At 43.1% G+C, this 15,326-nt stretch overlaps 1 protein-coding gene across 3 annotated transcripts in view; it reads left to right on the top strand.

The window, feature by feature from the left end:
- Positions 1 to 15,326, top strand: part of LOC100554203 (zinc finger protein 239) — a 96,857-nt gene that overhangs the window by 1,614 nt on the left and 79,917 nt on the right. For all 3 annotated transcript variants that reach the window (XM_062966761.1, XM_062966759.1, XM_062966760.1), the window contains exons 2-3: positions 2,632 to 2,743; positions 11,611 to 14,378. In XM_062966761.1, coding sequence (XP_062822831.1) covers positions 11,876 to 13,162 — 1,287 coding nt within the window. In that variant the 5' untranslated portion in view covers positions 2,632 to 2,743; positions 11,611 to 11,875 and the 3' untranslated portion in view covers positions 13,163 to 14,378. Of the gene's footprint in view, positions 1 to 2,631; positions 2,744 to 11,610 lie in introns of those variants that run through there.

The raw sequence follows: 15,326 nt of genomic DNA, 5'->3' as shown, positions 1-15,326 counted from the left end.
TGGGTCCTGGGCTGTGGGGTTCCCTCCCCAGTGATATCCAGCAGGCTCCGTCCCTTCTGAGTTTTGGGGGGAAAGGGAGGGCTGGGCTTTGTGAGCAGGCGTTTGGTGAGAGAATTCTGTTGGCTTCGACTCGGTCTGGATTAAGGTTCATGTACAAGGCTTTGCAGATGAATGGTTCAAGTATTTTATATTCTATTGTTTTCAATGTATTTATTGTATTTTGTTAAATTATCCAATTGTTTTCATTGCTTGTGTTTTATCTTTTTGTATTGTATATTGGCATTGAATTTTTGCCAGACTGTGAGCCGCCCTGAGTCCCTTTGGGTGAGAAGGGCGGGATAGAAATGAGGGAAATAAATAAATAACAGCCAGTCAGGTTCTGGGGAAGTTGCCCCCCCCCCCGGGGACCTCAGTGTTGGGGGTGATTGACCAGGAGAGAGCGATCCTGTAGGTAACCTGGACCCAAACCATGGAGGGCTTTAAAGGTCAAAACCAACACTTGGTCCTTTGCCCCGGAAACTGATTGGCATCCAGTGGAGTGACTTCAGGAGAGGTGTCGTATGCTCACTCCTGAATCTGCCAAGGAAGCTGTTCTGACCCTAAACCAGTGCCTGTCATCAGTAGTGGATTGGATGAGCGCAAATAAATTGAAACTGAATCCAGACAAGACAGAGGTGCTCCTGGTCAGTCGGATGGAGCATCAAGGAATAGGGATCCGGCCTGTGCTGGGTGGGGTCATCTTCCCCTGAAGACACAGGTCTGTCCTTTGGGGTTCCTCCTGGACTTGGCACTGAACCTGGAGGCCCAGGCGTTGGGAGTGGCCAGGGGGGCATTCTTGGCACAATTAAAACCTGTGTCCCAGCTGCACCTGTTCCTTGAGAAGCCCGATCTGGCCACGGTGGTACATGCCTTACGTCCTGCCCGGATGATTGTAACGCGCTCTACTTGGGGCTGCCTCTGAAGAATGACTGGAAACTTCACCTGGTCCAAGAGCGGCAGCCAGATTGCTCACCAGGGTTGGCGGCAGGGAGCGGACATCCCCCTTGATGCAGCAGCTCCACCGGCTGCCAGTCTGTTACCGGGCACAGTTCAAAGGGCTGGTGATGACCTTTCAAGCCCTCAATGGTTCAGGTCCAGGCTGTTCGACTGACGGCACCCCCTTGTATGAACCTGCCTGGGCCCTGAGCTCCTCAGAGGAGACCCTTCCCTCTCATGCGTGGTTGGTGGGAACGAGAGAGCGGGTCTTCTCTGTGGGAAATGCCCCTGAACTCTGGAACTCATTGCCTGGGGAAGTCAGAAAGGCCCCTGTAAAGAAGTGTGTGTTTTTATTTTGTGTATAGATGACATGTTTATTTGATTTTGTTTAAACAGTCAGGTTTGGTTAAGTTTAAAATGGTAAGTATTGGAGCTAATAATGCCAGAAGGTAGCCAGCTCAGCATTATGACAGGTTGCCATGACAACGGGGGCGGAGCCAACCACCGTTTGGAAAAGAAAAGAGAGAATGTTTAAAAGCGCAGTTTTAGTCTGTGATTTCTAGTCACAGGGAACGGACTGGTTCCAAGTTTAAGGAAACCAGGGAAGTTTGGATCTTAGTCTGTGATTTCTAGTCACAGGGAACGGACTGGTTCCAAGTTTAAGGAAACCAGGGAAGTTTGGATCTTAGTCTGTGATTTCTAGTCACAGGGAACGGACTGGTTCCAAGTTTAAGGAAACCAGGGAAGTTTGGATCTTAGTCTGTGATTTCTAGTCACAGGGAACAGACTGGTTCCAAGTTTAAGGAAACCAGGGAAGTTTGGATCTTAGTCTGTGATTTCTAGTCACAGGGGACAGACTGGTTCCAAGTTTAAGGAAACCAGGGAGGCAGACCTCTAATAGGCCAGACTAAGCAAGTTAGGTGACTTGTTTAGGGTCATTTGTAGAGGCTGTGGATTAGGGGAAATTAATCCCAGTGGATCCAAGAGGATCAGTTTTTAGTTAGTCTTGAGAGAAGATAATTAAATACATAATAATATAATTAACATCATCATCAGGACATCTTTATAATTGGTGGTAACTGTGTGGTGGGATCAAAAGGATTCCATCCCTGTCACACACCTGTACAGCCCCCTCCCTCTTGCCTTTCTGGCGACAGGCTAAAACCTTTCCATTCAGGCAGGCTTTTGAAGATGAAAGATGGTAAGATCAAGTCAGGGGGTGCTGGGGTTTTTAACTTTGAGTGCTTTTGATGGATATTAACTGAATTTTTTAGTGCTGTTTGTGTTTAATTCTGTTTTAATATTTATATATTTGTATATGTTAAATTGTATACTAATGCCTTTATATCAAGCCGCTTGGAGTCCCCTTTGGGAAGATACAGTGGGGTATAATAATTATAACAACAACGACAACAACAAACAGCTCTAAGCAGTGTTGGTACTTGGCCAATGGACTGAGTCATTCAAGTCCAACCTTCACTCCACTCTGACATCCATTGCTTAAACTACTAAAAAGAATCTCTCCCCCCCCCCAAAAAAAGTTTATCTATCTTCTATATTATTGTCCATTATTTTAGAACCTAATAATCCTGTCTTTCTTCTTCAGTCATCTTCTTGTGTTTGATCTTGGTTCAATTGCTTGTCTTATCTTTTCAGTATTTATACCTCGTCCTTCTCACCCCAAAGGGGACTCAGAGGGGCTTTACAGAACACACATCCGGCAAACATCCAGTGCCTGATTGTACAATTGACAAGGACAGACACAGAGGTAAAGACAGTTTTTTCACATCTTATTTCTGGCATCTTGGAGGCTGTGCTCGACGCTGGTCATGGAGGGGGGGGGGGAATGCTGTTGCTCCATCTTCCATGCCAAGGAGCTTCCTCCCAATCAATGTCCTTAAAGGCTCCTTGATTACCTTCCTGCTAAAAATGGTACTGTGAAGACTTGATGTGATGACAGGGATGGAATCTTTTTGGATCCCACCACTGCCACCAAAATGCGAAGGATTCACCTTCTACCTCTATGTATTTCACTTTTCTATGTTGTCGCTGCCACCACCTTTGAAAGATGCTTTGCTCAAATAATAAGCAACATTTAAAGAAACAGTAACTTGTTTATTTATAGTACAAAGCTTGATGGTTGCAAGAATGTTATAACTTAAGTTGAACGATGTTACTTCTGTACAGTAAGTGTTGCAAGACTTCTCAATAGTTTCACTGAGCTTAGTATGGTATCAGCTTTATATGACTTGTTTCTTTCAGTTAGGAATACTGTCCTTCTTGAACTTAATTGATCTGTACCCGATCAAACTTGGACTGGGGAGTTTAACTGGTCAACCCTAGTCCTTCTTGACTTAGGGATGTAACCTCAGCTCTTTAGTTATTCTTACTAAAGGCTCAGCAACTTTAGTTTTAGCCCTTCTCCGCTAAAACTCTCTAGCTGCTCAACTTCCTCCCACAATCTCTTTATTTCGATCACACTCCTTTCTCACTGAATAGAACCAACTGCTCTGCTCAACCGACAAACTCCAACTGCCCAATTCCAACTGCTAAATTTTGAATTCTAAGGCTTCCACCAGCAAGGTGAAGCCACGCCCCTTTTCCTGGCCATGCCTTAGAGGCTCCCAGCTTCTGTATAAGAATAGCTGAAATATATATAACCTTAAACAGTCAACCTAAACATAGCAATCATGAATAAAACACAATGATCATGACATCTTTACATACCTTCCAACCCGGAAAGATTATTTTTGCTTTTTCTAGACCCAGAATAAGCAAAAATAATAGAGAGTAACACAAAATACATATCTATACATAAACATAACATCATACCTTAAACTCTAAATACAAACCTGTAAGTCTTCCGATCAAGGTGCTCTGGATAGAGCATCAGCTACTACATTACATTTGCCCTTTATATGTTTAATATCAAATGTAAAGTCCTGTAGTGATAAACTCCATCTCAATAATTTGTTATTGGTCCCTTTTACATTATCCAACCATCTTAGGGGTGCGTGATCAGTTTGTAACGTAAACTTCCTTCCCCACAAGTATGGTTTCAGTTTCTTTATGGACCAAATTATCGAGTAACATTCCTTCTCGATTGTGGACATGCTATGCTCATTAGAATGCCACTTCTTACTGAGGAATAGTATGGGCCTATCCTCTCTATCTTCATCAATTTGACTTAGGACTGCTCCTAGTCCTCCCTGAGTTCTAAAGGCCGTTTTGGACTGGTCTTCAGGTGCCATAGGCACTTGCCAGAACCCCTTAGTCAAATCAATACTACTTACAAATTTGGCTTTTCCAATTCTTTCTAGTAAATCATCCAAACGGGGCATCGGATACATGTCGTTTTGGGTGATTTTATTTAACCGCCGGTAATCTATGCAAAACCTTACGGTTTTGTCTGGCTTCTTTACTAACACTATGGGCGAAGCCCAAGGGCTGTTGGATGGCACGATTATATCCAAATCTAACATCTCCCTGACCTCTCGCTCTATGCATTCGCTTATCTTACCCGTCACCCTATAGGGAGGGGATGCTATCGGTGCGGCGTCACCGGTGCATATTTTATGTTGCACTCCCTGCACTCTCCCGGGTAAATCCGAAAACATGACTCTATACTTAGCCAAGATTCCTTTAACCTCTCTTTGTTGTGATGGAGATAAGTCTGAATTTATGGATACTTTATCCAAGTTTCTATGTATCTCCTATCACCTTCCCAAAATGAAAAAGGACCTGTATCTTCCTCTGATACTATACAGTAAACATTTGCCGACTTATTTACATATGGCTTAATCATATTTACATGCACCCGTTTCTCAATCCCCAATCGTTCATCTAGGATGTCACAGTTCACATGGTTCTGCTTCCTGACGATCCTCCACGGTCCAGTCCAGTCTATCTGTAGTTTGTTGTTCTTGTTGGGTGTTAAAAACAGGACCTCATCTCCGACGTTGAAGTCTCGGGGTCTCGACGTTGCGTCGTACCGGGTCTTTTGTTGCTCCTGGGCCGTCATAAGATGTTCCTGGGCGATGTCCCTGGCCATCTTTAATGTTGACTGAAGATCTTTGATGTAGTCGTCGACAGGAACAGGATCTGGCGTAGGGCTTGCTTCCCAGTGCTCTCTGATCAAATCAAGGGGTCCACGAGCCTTCCTTACGAATAACAATTCAAAAGGCGAGTAACCAGTGCTGTCCTGTGGGACTGATCGATATGCGAATAACAACTGCTGCAACTTGGTGTCCCAGTCGTGGGGTCTCTGCTGGCTATAGGCCTTGATCATTTTCACTAGTGTTTTGTTCAGGTTTTCTACCAGGCCATTCGTTTGCGGATGATAAGGTGTGGACGTTAGGTGTTTAATTCCGCACAACAACTTCTTCATTAGCCGCGAGGTGAACTGAGTCCCCAGGTCTGACACAAGCTCTCTGGGAAATCCAGTCCTTCCCCAAATTGATAACAGCGCATTGGCTACGGTGGAAGTTTCAATATTGGTCAAAGCCACTGCATCTGGATACCTGGTTGCATAGTCTATTACTGTGAGGATATATTTGTATCCTCTCCGACTGGGCTTATACAAAGGACCAACTAGATCAATCCCTACTCGGAAAAAGGGTTCCCCAACAACCGGCATGGGAACTAAAGGTGCTTTGGTCTTATCTCTTCCCGTGCTAAACCTTTGGCAAGTATCGCACGACCTGCAAAACTCCTTGATATGTTGATACATGCCAGGCCAGAAAAAGTTCTTGCTGATTCTTTGGGTGGTTTTTCTAACCCCCAAATGCCCTCCTTGTGGATTGTCATGGGCCACATCTAACAGTTGTTTCCGGTAGTTTACAGGTACCACTATTTGGGTACGTGTTTCTGGTTTATTCAAAGTCTTATGGCTTGTACTTTTCCTGTACAAAACTCCCTCCTTAAGTACGAACTTAGGAGTTTTACTTTCTTCTGTTCCTGTGGCGCTCTGAGCTTGCAAGAACAAAGGTTGTAATGTTTCATCTGCTAGCTGCTCTCGCAGTATCTCTTGTTTTCCCTCTATTCCGCTGACCAACTCAGTGATGTTTGAACTAGACTCAGGAAGTTGCTCTGAGCTAGCTTGGATGGTCAAACACTTGGCTTTTGGAGTGTGGACCTCCATGTTGCTTTCATGTTTATCAGCTTCTTTCTGCCAATTCTTAACTTTTCCATTTAAATCATTCCCAATCAAACATTTGTATGGGATATCCGTGCAGACCGCGAAGTCCCATAATCCTTCCCAGCCTTTGTACTTGATGGGTAAGGATACTACATGGGTTGGTATCGACGGACCTATTCCCTTTAAATTTATCTCTGAAGAGGGATGTTGGTATCTCTGTGGGACCGCTTCAGGACGTATAATACAGACATCCGACCCAGTGTCTCTCCATCCCTGCGTGTGTATCTCATCTATGACAATAGATTCTAAATAGTCTTCAGAGATTTCTCTTGAAAGGATAAATAAACATTGTTTTTCTTTTGGCCTCGCATCAGGGCTTCTAGACTTAACTTCAGGTTCCACTTCTTGTTCTATTGGAGCTCTATTTACAAAGAACGTAGACCTGTCTTTCTTGATTAAGTTACATTGATATCTAAGATGCCCTGGCCTTCCACAATGGTAACATTTTATCTTTTCCTCAGGCCTGGCTTGGCCTGCAACTGCCTCACGCTTCCTATAGGCGGTGTTTTCTCCTGAACCTCCCCTTTGCATCTGTGTGCGTGCGTGAGGGTAAAACGTCGGCTTTAGAGGTTTTTTTCCTTTTGGTTCTTCCTCCTTCCTAAAGCCTTCTTTCAAGGTAATTAGCTGGTCAATCATAACTGCAGCTTCGTTGGCTGTCTTTGGGTTTCGGTCTTGAATTAGCCATCTGTATTCTGAGGGAACTAGGTGAAAGAGCTGCTCCAGCTTCAATAGTTCCTTAAGTTGCAGAAAGGAATCTACTTCAGAAGTCCTCACCCAGCTGTCAAAGTATTGAGCTTGCTTTGAAGCAACTTGCGCAAAACTTTGGTGTCTGTCCCTCTTTAAAGTTCTGAACTTTAATCTGTAAAATTCAGGCGTCAACTGAAACTTTTGTTGTACCTGCAGTTTAAACATCTTATAATCTCTGTGAGTGTCTTCAGCCATATCACTATATATTTCTAGAAGCTTTCCACTAATTTGTGGCCTCAGATATAACATCCATTTGTCTTCACTCACTTCAAAATCTTTACAGCACCTTTCAAAGGATATAAGGAACTTTTCTATATCATCTTCCTTGTTATATCTGGGAAACCTTTTTAAAATTACATCAGGTGCTTTAGCTCTCAAATCCCCTTCTTGGGTATCAGCATGAGGTTGAGAGTGTGTCAATCTTTGCTTCTCCAAATCTATTTCCATTCTCCTCAACTCTAATTCTTTATCCTTCTGCAGTTGCCATCGTTTTTCCTCCCATTCTCTCTCTCTTTGCTTCTCCTCCAATTCAGCCTGCCTGGCTCTCTCTCTCTCCTCAGCTTGTCTCTCTTTCTCTTTTTCCTCAATCTCTAATTTCTTCATCTCTAATTGATACTTGAGAGACATTTCAGACAAGGTTACTTGTTCTGAATCTGAGGAGGAAAGCTCTCCTGCCTCCTCTGCCAACTTTTTCTGTTTCCTGGTGGCCATTTCCAGACAAGTTTTACCTCAGCCCTTTTACCTAAAGCTGATCTCCGGCACCAAACTGACTTTTGCCACACGAATTTCAGGCACTGAATCAGTTTTTGTTACACGTATCCCACCGCTGCCACCAATTTGCGAAGACTTGATGTGATGACAGGGATGGAATCTTTTTGGATCCCACCACTGCCACCAAAATGCGAAGGATTCACCTTCTACCTCTATGTATTTCACTTTTCTATGTTGTTGCTGCCACCACCTTTGAAAGATGCTTTGCTCAAATAATAAGCAACATTTGAAGAAACAGTAACTTGTTTATTTATAGTACAAAGCTTGATGGTTGCAAGAATGTTATAACTTAAGTTGAACGATGTTACTTCTGTACAGTAAGTGTTGCAAGACTTTTCAATAGTTTCACTGAGCTTAGTATGGTATCAGCTTTATATTACTTGTTTCTTTCAGTTAGGAATACTGTCCTTCTTGAACTTAATTGATCTGTACCTGATCAAACTTGGACTGGGGAGTTTAACTGGTCAACCCTAGTCCTTCTTGACTTAGGGATGTAACCTCAGCTCTTTAGTTATTCTTACTAAAGGCTCAGCAACTTTAGTTTTAGCCCTTCTCCGCTAAAACTCTCTAGCTGCTCAACTTCCTCCCACAATCTCTTTATTTCGATCACACTCCTTTCTCACTGAATAGAACCAACTGCTCTGCTCAACCGACAAACTCCAACTGCCCAATTCCAACTGCTAAATTTTGAATTCTAAGGCTTCCACCAGCAAGGTGAAGCCACGCCCCTTTTCCTGGCCATGCCTTAGAGGCTCCCAGCTTCTGTATAAGAATAGCTGAAATATATATAACCTTAAACAGTCAACCTAAACATAGCAATCATGAATAAAACACAATGATCATGACATCTTTACAGGTACCTATTTATCTACTCACATTTCGGCTTTCGACCTGCTAGCTGGTCAGGAGAGCTGGGACTAACAATGGGTGCTCACCCCAACCCGGCCTCAAACTCCCGACCTTTCAATCAGCATGATTTTTCTGCATCATACAGTGGTTTAGCCAGCTATGCTCAGCCTGTTTGTCTGTATCAGTTAAATATTCCTGTTCATTGGAATAGCGTAACAGTGTATATCATTATATCAAATACTTGGGGGGGGGGGGGTTGGGGGGGTAGTTGCTGTGAGTTTTTCGGGCTGCATGACCATGTTCCAGAAGCTTTCTCTCCTGCCATTTTGCCCACATCTGTGGCAGGCATCCTGAGAGGTGTGAGGTACAGTAGAGTCTCACTTATCCAAGCTAAACGGGCCAGCAGAAGCTTGGATAAGCGAATATCTTGGATAATAAGGAGGGATTAAGGAAAAGCCTATTAGACATCAAATTCGGTTATGATTTTACAAATTAAGCACCAAAACATCATGTTATACAACAAATTTGACAGAAAAAGTAGTTCAATACACAGTAATGTTATGTTGTAATTACTGTATTTACAACTTTAGCACCAAAATATCATGATATATTGAAAACATTGACTACAAAAATGGCTTGGATAATCCAGAGGCTTGGATAAGCGAGGCTTGGATAAGTGAGATTCTACTGTATGTTGGAAACGAGGCAAGGGAGGTTTATAGATCTGTGGAAGGTCCAGGGTGGGAGAAAGAACTCTTGCCTGTTGGAGGCAGGTGTGAATGTTGTAATTAATTACCTTGATTGATATTTAATTGCCTTGCAGCTCAAAGCCTGGCTGCTTCCTGATTTTGGGAAATTTTAAAAAGTTTTTATGAGCAACCTTTTTTAAAAAAACTACAAGAGCGATATCTTTGAATTTCCGTTTTTAATGATTTGCACATCCACTTATTATTATGGAATTTTAATCAACATAAACTTAACAGTACTATTTCACTGGAAGACCCGAAAGGCCATCCTGTCCAGTCCTTATGCCAGGAAGGAAAAGCACAAACCACCCCAACAGATGCCCATTCAGCCTTTGAAATAACAACAGCAACAACAAGAACAACAACAACAATAGGAAACCTACTAGGTCATAGAATCACAGAATCGTGGATTTTATGACCTAGTAAGTTTCCTATTATGATTATTAGGTCAGCTTTGGAGTTACTGCCTCTCAACTTGGCTTCCCTCGCAGGGTTGATTCAACTCCCAACAAATCCTTTCTATCTCGAAATCCCTTTAGAGAATGAACACCAGTTTTCCCCCAACAAAACCTTTAGGGAGGAGAAGGCACAAGGCAGTCAGGGGAATTCTGGGAAATTATGGAATTCAGCCTGTGGCCTCATCCCAAACTACATTGTCCAGAATTGTGTCCACTTCCCACGTTAAAGCCTCAGTGTGAGTGTGGACCAGGACCCCTCTCTGGCTCGAATGGCCTAAGGAATGGCAGGGATTTGGGGCTGGATCCGTTCCCTTCCCCACTGGAAGATGAAAGGAGGGGGCCCAGAGGAAGCCAGGGATGGGCAGCGCTTCTGGATATCAGTCTTGATCCTAATTTGGTGACTCAAGTTCTGTTCCTCCCCGTTTCCTGTCTCAAGAAACCCATTGAGTGGGGAGGCCTTGAAGGGGGCATTTGGGAGGAGAGAGGGAGGGGCCCCAGAGGAGGCTTTTGTGGGGAGAGTTCCTCTTGGAGGGGGCAAAGGGGGGAGGGAGGGAGGGAGGGAGGGGGGGGTTCAGATCAAGGAGGGAAGGGGAAAGGAAGACCCCCCCCCTCCACCCAAAGAACTGACTCTTAGACATTGTATTTCATGCTCTCCTTGTGGAATCTGCCAGTGTCCTCCCTGACAGAAATCCAGTTTGGTCTGGATGAATGGATATCATTTTTGAAGAGGTCCAATTCGGCATCTAGAGAATGGATTGCGCTTTTGAGCACAAAGGGAACAATATATTTGGGAGCCGTGCTTTTAAAAATTGTAGGCACCTCTACAGATTGCAGAGGGCTCAAATTCCCACTTGCCCCTCCTTTTCCCTCTGGACGTTTCCTGCAAGTCTCCTTGCCCTCCTCCGGTGCCTCTTCCGTGCGAGGCCAGGCATCTCTGACCTTCAGTGCCCAGTCTCACAATGCCAGGGGTCAAAGGGGATGGTCGCAAGGGTCAGTGAAGGCCAAAGGGTTTCAGAAGGCAAAGGTCCAGCCTTGCAATTTACAGTTACATCATCATCATCATTATTTCTATCCCGCTTTCTCTGTCTTAAAAGGAGACCCAAAACCGTTAACAATAAAAGCAACACAGCATATCATTTAAAGCCAAAAACACATACATCAAAGTTAAATATTGACACTAGTAAAAAATAAACAGCTACATCGAATTAGAAGCCTATTCTGAGCCATCCCAGCAAAAGTAAGCAGGCCCAACCAGTCATCTTGTTGGCAATGAAAGCAGTCATGCAAGTGTGGCTGAAGCACCTGCTTGACGCTTTCAGTTGGGCCAATACGTTTGAGGGCAACAAGCAGGACTCGGAGCTGGCTGTCCTCCCAGTAGACTCAAGAGCCCTCTCCAAAACCAGGAGGCAAATTGGACCCTGCAATTATTGTAAGGAGAAAACCATGGTACTTGTTAATGTGATCAACAAACTCTCTGGTTAATTGGGGGACCATTTATCTGGTGCCACAAGCTACACAATGCACTGTCTGTACAAGTGTTGCTCAAGTTCTGAGTTGGGAACTTTTCAAATTTAGCCCCTTTTTGTGTTCATTACACTCAGGTTGAATTACACATTTAACACATTGCAGTGCAAAAAAAAAAATCTCATACACAGAACCTTGAGAGCCTATCACCTTTGTTGAGATTGTTCTTTGTTGACCAAGTGTTAAACCACTTCTCACCAGGCAACGGGTTCTTCTCAGTTGGGCCAATCTTTCTCCCCTCTTCTCTTGCGTTTGCTACAGCATTAGGCGACTGTTCTTCATGTCCAATGAGATATTTCTGTGCTCTGCTCCTGATAGGATTTTTCTCTCATTTCTCTGGCAGGCAACCTCTGAATGAACATTGTGAAGAACACTTTGCCCTTTGCCTTAGGTCTGAAAAGAAAGCACACAGCACTGACAAGAACAAGAAATAAGTTGGAGAAATTATATTTCAAGCTACATACCTGTTGTGTAATCAAGGAGGAAAGAGCGGACTGTGCTTTAAAAAGAGTGGTTGGTAGAGAGAAAAGAAGACTTCTGCTTTACAAAGACTGTTTAGTAGTAAATATCAACTTCTGCTATAATATTTGAATAATAAATGTTAAAGAATGGAAAAGGAGAAGCTACATAAATGTATGGACTGTGGGAAATGTTTCATTGGGAAAAGTTCTCTTACTACACATCAACGAATTCACACAGGAGAGAAGCCATATAAATGTGTGGAATGTGGAAAGAGCTTCAGTCAGAGTGGACATCTGCGTATCCATCAAAGGATGCACACAGGGGAGAAGCCACACAAATGCATGGAATGTGGGAAAGCCTTCAGTGAAAGTGGAAATCTGCGCACCCATCAAAGGACCCACACAGGGGAGAAGCCACACAAATGCATGGAATGTGGAAAGAACTTCATTAACAGTTCAAATCTTTATACCCATCAAAAGACTCACACAGGGGAGAAGCCACATAAATGCATGGAATGTGGGAAAGCCTTCAGTGAAAGTGGAAATCTGCGTTCCCATCAAAGGACCCACACAGGAGAGAAGCCACATAAATGCATGGAATGTGGAAAGAGCTTCAGTCAGAGTGGATATCTGCGCACCCATCAAAGGACCCACACAGGGGAGAAGCCACATAAATGCTTGGAATGTGGAAAGAACTTCAGGGAAAGTCAAGATCTGCGTTCCCATCAAAGGACCCACACAGCAGAGAAGCCACATAAATGTGTGGAATGTGGAAAGAGTTTCAGTCAAAGTGGAGCTCTGCGTACCCATCAAAGAACCCATACAGGGGAGAAGCCACATAACTGCATGGAATGTGGAAAGAGCTTCAGGTTCAGTTCAAATCTTCGTACCCATCAAAGGACGCATACAGGGGAGAAGCCACATAAATGCATGGAATGTGGAAAGAACTTCAGTCAGGGTGAACATCTGCGTACCCATCAAAGAACCCATACAGGGGAGAAGCCACATAAATGCATGGAATGTGGAAAGAACTTCAGTAACAGTTCGAATCTTCGTACCCATCAAAAGATTCACACAGGGGAGAAGCCACACAAATGCATGGAATGTGGAAAGAGCTTCAGTGATAGTGCAAATCTGCGCAGCCATCAAAGGATGCACACAGGGGAGAAGCCACATAAATGCATGGAATGTGGAAAGAGCTTCAGTCGGATTGTAGATCTCCGTACCCATCAAAGGATGCACACAGGAGAGAAGCCATATAAATGCATGGAATGTGGAAAAAGCTTCAGTCAGAACGGACATCTGCATTCCCATCAAAGAACCCACACAGGGGAGAAACCATATAAATGCATGGAATGTGGAAACACCTTCAGTCGTAGTGGACATCTTCGTACCCATCATAGGACCCACACAAGGGAGAAGCCACATAAATAGGACAAGTGCAAAGAAGCCAGAATGGTTGTCCAAAGAACTTCTAACTGGGCTATGACACAAAAGAGACATGAACAGGAAGTGGAAGGGGAAGAAATCACAAAATCATAAAAAAATAAGGTAAACTGGGAACCCAATGTTGAGTAATGCATTAGAAATATGGAACAAATACAGGAGAAAGTTAATAACAGATGGCTCAATAATAACCCCAATTATAATGGAAAAGACATTTCCAAAAAATCAAAAATATATATGATGGATAAAAAAATTAAGGGGAAAAACTTAGATAAAATAGGGGATTGGCTAAAGGTTGGAATGAAGAAAGAAAAGATTAGGAACATAAAAATTTGAAAGGAATATCCAGTAAAATTTCTAAAATATTAATTGAAAAAAAAACAAAGGAAAAGTAAAGAATAACACCCTCAAAGAGATTTGGAAAGAAGATACAGGAATGAAAATCAATGAAACAGAGGGGTTACAATTATGGGCACAAAGACACTTGAAAAATATATCCATATGTGTTAAAGAAAATTATTATTTAGTTGATATGGAAATGGTACCTCACACCCATAAGAATAGGAAATATAAATAAAAACTACTCAAACAATTGCTGGAGAGGATGCCAAGAATCGGGAACATACATACATATGTGGTGGCAGTGTCAATATGTAAATAATTTCTGGGGAAAAGTATTAAGAGAGATAGACACAATGAACATTCAAATAGAAAGCAGTCTTAGCATGGCTTTATTCTCATTATATAATAATAAACAGTTGGAAAAAGAGGACAAAGATGCGATAAAAAACGCATTAACAATTGCAAGACAGCTTATAGCAAGGAATTGGAAAAGGGAAATAAATATAGAGATAGAAGAATGGTATAAGGAAGTATGGAAACTGGGAAGAAATGATAGGTTGACGTGGAGAGGGATTTAGAAACAAAGTGGTTGTGATGATGTCTGGAGAAAATGTATTGGAAGATGATTCAAAAAGAAAGACAGAATTACCTCCTCAAGAGAGAATGAAAAGGAATTTTGGACAGATGATAAATAAAAAAAGTGACTTGGGGGAGGGTAAGAAATCTGTATAAGCGTGAAAATAACAGTAGATGCCAAATGTTAATGTATTGTAGATTGTACTGAATATAATGTGGCTGCTGTAAAAGGATGTACGATTTTTTTAAAAAAAATAATAATAAATGTATTTGTAATTTGTATAAATATGCATTTGTTTTTCTTTCTTGTATTTGAATATAAATTATTTTTAAAAACAGATTATGATGTAGCAGCTATAAAAGCCAATGTGATTCCAGGCTGCCCCGATAGGAGGATTCTGTCTATATCCAAGGAAGTCACGGCCTCCTTTCTTCTGCTTTGGTCAGACTCACCTGGAATGACCCTGTCTCCAGGTCTCGGTCCCACAATTCAAGACGGATATTGACAGGTCAGAATATCTCCAGAGACGGGATGTAGAGAAGGGCGGAGAGAGACAGCTGGGTATGTTTCACTTGGAGGAAAGAAGGAAGGGCTTCTCCCTCGGCAGGAAGGAAATGTTGGACCCCAAAAGGGTTGGCCGTGGTCAGGATGAGAGGTGGACGGAGAGGAAAGGCATGTCCATGAGACCCCGTGTTGCCTCCTCCTGGAATGGACTCCTAGGACCCTAGAGCCGGAAGAGACCCCCAAGGGCCACCCCGTCCTGCCCCTGCCATGCAGGAAGGCACAATCAAAGCACTCCCGATAGATAGCCTCTGCAGAGAAGCCTCCAGAGAAGGACACTCCACCACACTCTGAGGCAGCCTAGGCCACTCTCCAACAGCCCTTACTCATTCTTAATGTGTATCTTTGTATATTAAGAGAAGACCTGTAAATAGTTATAAGTAGTGAATAAATCAAGAATAAAACCTCCAAGGACTTTGGATGAAAGTCAGAACTCAAGAGTGTTTATTCAAAGAGACGAACTAGTTTACAAGGCCAGAGGCTGTGAAACTGTGACCAGGACTCTGCCGTGTTTTGGGGGTTGGAATCCACTCCTTGCCTATGAGACAGTCTGTCCCATTGTATAGCTGGAGGAGGCCGTGAGAGGACTGAATTCACCTGCCTGTCTAGCAGGGGTCTTGTGTGTGTGTTTTACTCTGCTTCTCCTTTCCTTCCATCACTCATTAACACTGA

This window comes from Anolis carolinensis, unplaced genomic scaffold, assembly GCF_035594765.1.
Source record: "Anolis carolinensis isolate JA03-04 unplaced genomic scaffold, rAnoCar3.1.pri scaffold_29, whole genome shotgun sequence".
NCBI classification, from domain to species: domain Eukaryota; kingdom Metazoa; phylum Chordata; class Lepidosauria; order Squamata; family Dactyloidae; genus Anolis; species Anolis carolinensis.
This window is presented reverse-complemented; position numbering and strand designations above follow the sequence as displayed.